This window comes from Crassostrea angulata, chromosome 5 (genome assembly GCF_025612915.1).
Source record: "Crassostrea angulata isolate pt1a10 chromosome 5, ASM2561291v2, whole genome shotgun sequence".
In the NCBI taxonomy this organism is placed as follows: domain Eukaryota; kingdom Metazoa; phylum Mollusca; class Bivalvia; order Ostreida; family Ostreidae; genus Magallana; species Magallana angulata.
The window spans coordinates 36,572,478-36,583,097 of NC_069115.1; the positions used below are offsets into that span (position 1 = coordinate 36,572,478).

A 10,620-nucleotide genomic window follows, 5' to 3' on the forward strand; every position below is an offset into this window, starting at 1 on the left:
ATCAAATGTTGGTTTTCTTTGACTCGGCCAATGAAAAAAATTTCCACGTGACAAAAGCCGGCAAGTTCAAAGATTTATTTTCTTACAAGCTTTCGACGAGAGAAGTTGCAAATTGTATTCGTGCAAAATCTACTGAGTTACTTTTATATATTGTAAGTATTCCTAACCTAACTTGATGATTATATTGATTTGAAAAGATTGTCATATCGTCTTATCTTAGATTTACTGTATAAAAAAAAAGATCAAGATTTTGTCATTTATTTCATCCCCCCCCTTTTTTTTAATTTTAGATATAAATTGATGTTAACGTTTCTAATTAAAAAAAAAGCCTCTTTAATTGAACTAATCAGAGACATAAATAACATTGTTATTTATTTTATGTCTCTGAACTAATTTTTCATTTCGATTTTTTAAATTATGGGTTAAAAAGGTTATTAAATGTATGCATTGTGTTACGTTTTAAAAAAAATAAGTGATAAAGTATCCTACATGTATAAATTTGGATAAATATAAACGATTTATAATTATTGAATATGTAAGCAATTTTCATTACAGATTTTCACGCCTCCGTCCCAGAGATCTTTTTTTTCGAAGTCATCACATTCTGTTACTCTTATACATTCCTGTTTTAAAAATTGAAAATGCCAGCCAACGAAAACAGAATAAAAACCTACAAAAACAAAGGCAGAGATGTTGATGTAAGTATATATCAAACCCAAGAAAGGATCTCCTGATTTTTTATTTTCTTGTCATTATTCTACCATTATCCCCGAGTACCCAAACTCCGTCACCATAAGTAGAAAACATTCCGCGTTTCTCTGCAATTTATTTTTTGCGGTTTTTATCATTTGCAATCACTAAATATAATCTCAAACGTTATAATTTATAAAATTATTTACAAACATATTTTTATTATTATTCAAATAAGCCCTCTGAATACGACGTTTATCACACGTGCTATCATAATTTATGAACCTAACTCCGTCACCCACATACCTGTTAACCTTTCAAAGCTGCTATGTGGGAGAATCTCCGCCTTACCAACTTGGCTAAGGGGGAGATTTTGCGTAAACGACGTTTTTTCACGTGAAATGCAAATATACAAGTGTATATTAAAAATACTGTTAGATACCTTATTTTACCATTGTAATTAATGCATTTGCAATCATTTTAAATTTTATTATTTCTATGACTACCAGTGTGCAATTACAACTTGTGTTGCTGTACAAGTTCAGAAAACTATTATTTTGTTTGCATGGTACAATACAAGAAGTCAATAGTGCCACTTTTCATATTAAGTCTTTCTATTGTTCAGTATTGAACCATCATTGCATGCTGACATCTAGGGTAAACACAGAAAATTTATTTTGCCTATTTTGAATTTGCAGTGAAACCCAGTTAAGAAAATACCAGATGATATTCATTAAAATTATTTTTTGCCTTATATTTTGGATGATTTTTAATTCACAAAACAATTTTAACATGTATTTCTCCAGTATCATTTAAAAATGATCTCTGTTGTAATGTCTATCGCATCCCTGTAATTCATAGTACCAGTACTACATGTATAAACTTTAAAAACTCTTGTGAAATGCTTTTACACTTTTTCCTCGAGCTTCACTCTATTGGTAGCTTGTATAAACACTCCGTGTTCCAAACTCACTTTGATTTTTACCGACCGTGCTGGCCAGACAGAATTAGTCACGACTCACTGCACGTGGCTTGGGTGCTTTACCTGTGCACCTGTTAAGTGACACCACTGGCTGTTATTGTTTTCTTTGGTGTTGCAGAGTAAAATCAAGATGTTTTAAGCTTTCATTTATTTTTTTTATAAGGCCTATGCATAACTAAATACGTAACTGATGTAAGTCAAAACCGGAAGTAATCGTAAAAAGTAAACTGGGCTATAACATGTCATATTATGATCACGGTAGACAGTACTTGGATGGATTTTGATATATTCAAGCTACACAGCAGCTTTTTTAGTTCAAAATCAGAGAAAAACCCACAGTGGATGTTGAAATTTGCATGTAAAGATTCAGAATTTGGGGGGGGGGGGGGGGGTATGGGGAAGACAAATACGATTGCGGGAGAAATTTGTCTCCCGCGCGGGATATAGGTTGGATGCGGGAGATCTTAGATTTTTAGGCCGTTTTGCGGGAGTCTCCCGCGCAATGCGGGAGGGTTAACAGGTATGCACCCACATGATCTACGATACGCCAGGGAATGAAGACACATTAACAATTTAGTTTAAACTCAACTTGTATCTAGGCCAAGTTATTATAAGTAAAATCAGTGTATACAATTTAAATTGTATTTAATTTCATCAAATTGAAATGATCCCCAGAATTAAAAAATGGGTCATTGTAACAACAATCACAATGACCTTTTCAGAATGTATGGAAGCCGTTTGATTTCTGTCCTTCCATTTTTCAAAAATATTATCAATAATGAATATAATGATGATTACATTATTTATTTATTACATTTTTAATAAATGTTGCATATTCTAAATACCGACATACTGTATATCTGTAACCCTGTAAAAGTCAAAAATTACGGCATGAGCGATTTGACTTTATCAAGTGTAGTGCATGAATGCTATTGCGGACTGAAAAAAATGTATTGATAACCTTAATAAAAAATAAATTACATGTGAAATGTTTCATCTTGACCTCTCTTAAAATGACTGAACACAGTAAATAATCAAATAGGCCCGCATGTCAGAAATATTGTTATTTCAGTGCACCCGTGAAAAAGTGTTAGCTGATTTCACGCAATTATTGTTGCATAAAATGAACAAGGTGTAATTTTGTTATGTTTGAACACATTCTTAAATTTAACTGTTGTAAATTGTTGACATTTGATTGAAGTTTTTTGACATTCAAAAAATGACGTCATAACCGCTCTTGATTTTAAACGGCGAGGAGTTTCCCGAAAGTGACGGAGTTGGGGTAGTGACGGAGTTAGGGGGCTATGCGATATACACAATGTAATTATAGATGCTGAATATCTTTCTGTGTATTGTGAATATTAGACTACATGTTAAATATGCCCTGATTACAAAAAATACTGTATTTGAGTTTTGTATTACATCAACTGATTCCTACCCTTTGGAATAATACACAGGAAATGAGGCGGCGAAGAACAGATGTTTCGGTTGAGCTCAGAAAACAGAAGAAAGACGACCAACTTCTGAAAAGAAGAAATGTTGCTATCGAAGAGGATGATGAGCCAACAAGTCCTTTAAAAGACAACTCCAACAAGGTATAATGATCTTGGAGAAAGAAAACCCATCTCATTGTCACATGTACATTTTAACTCAGATACCCAAATTTCTATCATTTAAATATTTTGATAGATTTTAATACTCTTGAGCCATTATTAACATTGAAATTATTTAGTTAGCTTCCGAGATGCAAGACTCTAAATGTAAAATTTCTTAAAATACCGGTATGTAAAATTGTATATTTAGTAGAAATGTATATTAAATAAGTTGAAGCTTTCTCAATCATGTATGTTGGCCAAGAAAATAGTGTAACAGGTCCAAAATGTCAGGTCAAACGCTGCCACATTGATTTAATTTTCATATTAAAAGGGGAGTAACTGAGTTTTCATTTCCAAGTTAAAAGTATTGAAATTCAGTTATTCCTCTTTACAAATCTTGCAATAGAACAAGAATTCCTGCCTGAAGCATTATCTTATGATATATTTTTTTTGCCTTAAAGAAAAGGGGTAAGACATTTGTTTTTTTAACAATTCTTCTATTATGTTTGAAGGGTCCTGGATTGACTCTTGTGGAGATCATCGCCGGCATAAATAGCACGTCACCTCAGACCCAGATGCAATGTACGCAGGCGGCCAGAAAACTTCTCTCCAAGGAACGAAACCCGCCCATTGATGACATCATTCAGGCCGGAGTTATACCTAAAATGGTGGAGTTTCTAGGTCACAACGACAGGTTGTTAATTTTTAGAAGGATGAAAAAATTGTCATCATGCCGTCCATTATCTCAGATTTTTTTGTTTTGTATAAATTTGGTTAAGTTTGAAATTAAAAAAAAAAATGACATAAAAATTCTCCTAGAGAAAAGTAACCAAGTCCTTATCTTAAATATTATTTTTGGAAATTTTTATGCATTGCTCTTGATTGCAGGCCTGAGCTACAGTTTGAGGCTGCCTGGGCCCTGACAAATATCGCCTCGGGAACCAGCAACCAGACCAAGTTTGTGGTGAAGGCTGGGGCCGTCCCAAACTTTGTAAAACTTTTATCCTCACCCCACCACAATGTGTGTGAACAGGCTGTGTGGGCGCTGGGAAATATAGCAGGTAAGGCAAAGAAATTTTAATCTTTCGTTCATCAGACCAGATTTTATAAATTATCAAGAGGCAATCTGGTATTTAATATTTGTACATTGCAATATTTGCAAGGGAAATAACTCTGTTTCCAATTTTATTTGGAATTTGTAGTTTTTGAGTTATTCCCCTTTTTAGTTTGGAAGTAATGGCAGCACTAGCTTAGAATTTTTTACCACACAATAGACTAAGTTATAAGCCATGACTCTGTACTGAATTTTGTTGGCATGCATAGTAGCTCAAGTAAACATGTTCACCGGGTTGTTAACATAGACCTCTCTTTAATTTTGACCATCATGTTTTGTAGGTGACGGTCCTGATCTTCGTGACTTTGTGACAGAAGCAGGAATTGTGGAACCCCTGTTGAGACTGATTGAGACGGACACACCAGTAAGTAAATCAAAAATTGCACATGGCACTGGCTAATTAAATTGCCACTCGACTGATTCTTAAAAGTACTCTAGTTATATAAAGATATGCAGCAATGGTAATGAAATCCAAGAGGCAGAAGTAAATTGCAAACCTGTTGAAAAAAGAAAAATAATTATGACAGGCAGCAGATGATGGAGAGCCAATATAAATATTTCTTACATCTCCAAAAAAAAAAAAAGTAGCTCTTCAGATAAAAAAAATCTGGACCATCCGCACTCATAATCATCTTTTCACTTATGCTAAATTTTATTATGCCAATAGGCTGGTTTTCTAAGAAACATTACATGGACCTTATCCAACCTGTGCAGAAACAAGAACCCTCCTCCCAAGTTTAAGGTGGTGCGACAGTTTCTGCCCACGCTGGCGCGACTGTTACATCACAGTGACAGGGAGGTGTTGACCGACACCTGCTGGGCTCTGTCTTATCTCACAGACGGAACCAACGACAAAATCCAGGAGGTGATAGACAGCAGTGAGTACACTACAAGTCTTATACTCTTTTGATTTTATTTTGGCTTGCATTACCAGTAAGGCTGGTTTAAAGAGACACAGGTTTTCAATGCATTTTCTTGTGAAGAATGTTGAAAATTTTGATTAAAAAATGAGCAATGGATTCTTTTGTTGTTTAAAAATTTACTGGTATCAAACAGTCATTATTTTGAAATTTGAAAATTCTTCTGTCTCTAAGAATAGCTTTGTGGTAACCATTAAAGAAAGAAAATAGCCTTAACTTTCTAATACCTTTCTACCTTATTTTCACTTTCCATACTGATGTTTTAAAAAAGTAACCAAACATATTTATGCTGAAATTTCAAGTAAACCTCTATTTCAGATGTTGTGACCAGACTAGTTGAACTTCTGAACAGCAACGAGGTGTCGGTGATAACCCCCGCCCTGAGAGCGATCGGAAACATCGTTACGGGTGACGACAGCCAGACGCAGTGCATTCTGGACCACGGGGCGCTCTCGGCCTTCCACAACCTCCTGAAACACCATAAGATCAACATCCAAAAGGAGGCCGCCTGGACGATCTCCAACATCACCGCGGGGAACACCCAGCAGATCCAGCAGGTGATCGACCAGCAGCTGTTACCCCCAGTGCTGGACATCCTCACCAAGGTAACGCAACATGTCGCGATAGATGGCTATGTGACGTCGGTTATCTGATGTAAAATTATTGGTTCTCATATGTTTTACATGGCTTCGAGGTTGACAATACCCATTTCTGGTGTGATTTTGTAGGGCATAGGGAAAAAAACTCCCATTTGTGATATAACAAGAAAACTTGTTAAAAAATGTTTATCTGTCTGTCCATCCAAGTTTTTGATGCTACTTACAGTTGATTTAAAGCTTGATGAAGTGTAAACTGCCCAACCCAGTATATTTGAATATAAATTCTATTGTCTGCTCATTTGTATAAAAATTGGTAGACAAATCTTCACACATTAACATGCATTGTATTACAGGGAGATTACAAGAGCCAGAAAGAGGCTGTGTGGGCAGTGACCAACCTGACCTCAGGAGGTACCGTGGAACAGATAGCCTACCTGGTCCAGCTGGGGGCCATCAAGCCCCTGTGTGACCTCCTGACCGTTAAAGAGGCCAAGGTCATATTGGTTATTCTGGATGCTCTCTCCAATGTTCTGATGGTAAGGCTGTAATTGCTTTGATTGAAATGTGCTAAATTAGTTAAAGCAATATGAGCTGCATCTTTTATGTTGAATTCTTTTTTTACTAAAATGTTCTTTTCTACTAAAATGACAAACATATCAAGGTTTTTAAATTTCTGTTAGCCATATTTATGTGGAAAAGGTTGTTAAGAAGCCTTATTTGGAGCAAAATTGAATTATTGTCGTCCTGTACAAAAATTGATTTGCTATATATTCCTTAAAAGAGAAATATTTCCTTTGACAAAAATTAATGCTTTTTTCATACCTTATTTATCATAAAAGTTTAAGTTATATGCAGACTTATCATACTAGCAGGTTTTTGCAGCAAAATAAAATTCTAAAAAATACAGCTCATATTGCTTTAACACATGATTTGAAATTAAAAGAGAGCGTATATGATTGTAAAGAGCAGTGTCTGCAAAACTTTATTGGAAAGGAGTTCCAACCCACACTTTAATTGTAGACTGTACCTTGGTATCTAAACGAAATGCCAAATTACTGTTTTCTGAAAGTAAAATGACCCAAGATAGAAAATATTCCTGCTGATGATTTAAGGTCAGACGACACGTTCCTCGAGAATCTTTTTTGTATCTCCTCGTAATAAAGAGTTCCAATTAAAAATATTAATTTGATAATTATTTTAAAAATGATTAAAATTTGATTGAATGTGGTTATGTGTCTAGATGGCCGAGTGGTTAGAACCATGGCCGCTAACTGCCAGAAGCATATAGATTCTAGAGGTCGTGAGTTCAAAGCCCCGACCCGGCCGAGATAGAGTTCCATTATAGTGAATTTTACTGTGCTGTATATGAATTTATTATTATATCAGCAATTCAAGTGTATTTTCAAGAAGGTTATATAGGAAATTGCATACTCTAGTATTTTGCAGAAATGCCTGGTAAGGTACCCTAATTTTTTGCAAGAAAGCTTGTCAAAGTAGTAGTAAACCATTAACAAATTCCTGGAAAAAGTTATCTAAAATTGAGGAACGTGTCGTCTGACCTTAATGGCTTTTGAACTAGTTATGATGATCTGATTTTCTTTGTATTGAAACTTTTCAAATTGCCAACATCTATGAAATATAAAGGATTTTGACATGATTAATGCAAGTTGTATCATAGCCAAGATTTTGCACAATATGAATTCTATAATTTCATTACAACTCAGCTTTGTCAGGAAAAAAACCATTTAAATTTCTTTTTTGTTTGTATATTTGTAGGCGGCGGAGAAGTTAAACCAGCAGGACGTTGTGTGTGTGATGATCGAGGAGTCTGGGGGACTTGATAAAATCGAGAACCTCCAAAACCACGAAAACGAACATGTTTACAAGGCAGCCCTGGAAATCATCGAAAAGTGGTTCTCTGGAGAGGTGAGAGACCTAAAAATTAATCTGATTTTTAGCCGGGCTCTGCTGAAAGCAGAGTCCTGGCTGTAGGCAGGCAAATCGCCAGTTACTATAGATAGCACAACTTCAAAAGTAAACAAAAAACCAAACAGCGCCAAAGTAAAAGCTTCCGCAATACCAAATAGTTACACAAAGAACCACGTTTTGTCAAAAGTGTTGGCATTTTGTTTTTTTTTTAATTTCGAGAGAATTGTCTATCTTTTTTAGTTTTCTTATTAATAACATAGTTTAAAAACAAGACTATATATTTGGACACATACAATGCGCATGAATTTTCATGAATTACTTTGCTAAGCATTGAAGAAATGGGGATTGAATATATAACGCTTGTAGCAAAATTCAAGGCAGCAACTGTTGATTTTTTTTCGACTAGACAGACATATGTTTGTTTATAGCCCCTTACAAAATTTGGTCGCTCTCTGACGCTTTGCCGACATTAAAAGCATGATAGAGAGTTTTTGAGTCTTTAATACACAATATGCATAAAGACATACCAAAAAGGGCCCTGCTTTCAGTACTTTAGTACTTTGATTTTTATTTGGGGTGACCCATTTCTTGGGAGTAATCAGGTTAATGATAATATTTATGCCCCCCTTCTTCAAAGGGAGGGCATATTGCTTTGCTGCTGTCTGTCTGTCTCACTCTGTTGATCGGTTCACCAACAGTTTCTGTTTCTGTTCATTTTCTTTGCAGAGGTTGCACATACTGAAATGAAATATAAGTTACACTTTTATCATAAGAATATGTAGGTCAAGTTCATTTTTAGGCACAATCAAGCAATTATTGACAGAGTTGTGCCCCTTGAACTTAGAAAAATTCCAATTAATTAAAGTAACCGTTCATTTTAATCGCAGAGGTCTCTAAGGGAGGGGGGCATAAGTGTTTCACAAACTTCTCTTGTTTAATAGTAATAAAATCAATCTAATTAAAATCCCCTACAAAATCTAAAAAAAAAATTGTTCAATATACATATACTTGAAAGTTCTGGTGACCCTGTTTGGGATATTGTTGGGTCTTGCATTTGCTTATCAAAGAAGAGCAGTTTTACATGTCTAACTTTAAATGCATGAATTTTTTTGGCAATGATAATTTATCTTCTTTTTTTCTACTGTATACAAGGTTATTTCTCCCCCATGTAATTTTCATCCTTCTACACTTGCATTTCGTCCCGTCTTGAATTCGCCAAACACAGTTGTGTTTAAAGAGATAAACTTGAAGACATTAAAATTCCCTCAGTTTTAACTTTGCCCGCTAAAAAAGAGGGCAAAAGGGGCGAAAATAAAACGGGGGTGAATATTTTCATGTATACAATATTAAAATTGAAAAAAAAAAGGGGGGGGGGTAAAAATGATGTTTATTGTCGATTGCAAATTCTGTGACATTGAAAATTAAGATATTTGTTTTCCTTTGTCAGGAGGAGGACTCAAGTTTAGCTCCCACCACAACAGAAGGCGGTGCCTACCAGTTCAACGCCGCCGCCACCATTCCACAGCAAGGATTCTCCTTCTGATCTCCACATGTGATCTTTTATTGTGATACTCAAATCCAGACTCAGAGACTCGGATTTAAAAAAAACAAAAAACCCTTGATTGTTATTAATCACGGAAATAGTTTATTAAGATTTGATGAGATGGAGTAATTTAATTTAGTGCTGCTCAGAGAATGGATCTCGGATTTTGGTGCAATCTCTTCCCTCCTTTATATATTGATATACATGAATTATGTGTTTTCTGTGAAATTGGAAATCATGAATGACTATTGGAAGTGTTAGTTTTTGCATGTTACTTGAAGATTGCCAATATATTTATATGGTAAGAATGCATATTTAAAATTAATGTACATGAAAATGTATACATGTTTATTTTTGCTCATTTTAGGTTAGATTAAAAACACAAATGTTAACACATTTGAATAAGAGGTCACAATGCAGTATTGCAAGATTCTGTTATCTTTGCCACTCTATGAGCAATATGTTTGGTTTTAGATTCATGTTCATATGAAAAATAACTTTTGTATCACCCTGTATAACTTTCCCTTTTTCTCTGTACTTTCTTTTTCCTCTATCTTTCTATTGCTTACACATTTTTGGTTTATGAATGCATATAATAGAATTGTTTCAAATTGTACTGATTTTAAGAAAAATCATTAAAAATGAAAGTGGACATTGTCAAGTAAATTTTCCCTGTTTTATTATTAAATTTACAATGGTTCTTTTTAGAAGCCTGGAATTTTACGAGTGTTTATTTAGAACTTAAACATACGGATCAAAACCGATGTGCATTACGAAATGAGTTGTCTCAAATAATAGAATACCCGTGATAACTGTGAATCTACAACGCAAAAATTGCGACTTTATGACTCATTAAAATTCTATTTTAGAAAAACTAAAACGGAATTTTTTTCTAAATGGCTAGATTTCTACGCAGTCTTGAAAACGCAAAATTTTATCCGGTGCAAAGACTTCACATTTTTGTTACAATTATTGTGCACAATATATGATTGTTTTAGACGAGATGCTTCAAATGGGTCAACAAAAATGCAATATCAATTTAAATTACGCTTTACAATGGTATTTAATATATTGCGTAAATATAGATCTGTATAAAAGGGAAATCCACTTCTGTAACAATTTAGCAAATCCTGGACCATATCTATTTATATTATACATGATTATGAATATAAACAAACTTTGAAGTGAAAGCGATTATACCACGGATTGTTTCATGATGTTGTTTGACTGCGTGCAGAAAACAATTCT

The 10,620-nt window shown here is 34.4% G+C and overlaps 1 protein-coding gene across 1 annotated transcript; it reads left to right on the forward strand.

The window, feature by feature from the left end:
• Window positions 1–34: 34 nt before the first annotated feature.
• On the forward strand, window positions 35–10,026 carry LOC128183537 (importin subunit alpha-5-like). Its single transcript, XM_052852581.1, has 11 exons — window positions 35–152; window positions 556–698; window positions 3,130–3,267; window positions 3,780–3,961; window positions 4,156–4,328; window positions 4,663–4,745; window positions 5,049–5,259; window positions 5,620–5,906; window positions 6,254–6,436; window positions 7,677–7,826; window positions 9,277–10,026. The coding sequence occupies exons 2-11, from the start codon at window positions 642–644 to the stop codon at window positions 9,370–9,372; spliced, it is 1,560 nt and encodes a 519-aa protein (XP_052708541.1). The 5' UTR covers window positions 35–152; window positions 556–641; the 3' UTR covers window positions 9,373–10,026.
• The last annotated feature ends 594 nt before the right edge of the window (window positions 10,027–10,620 follow it).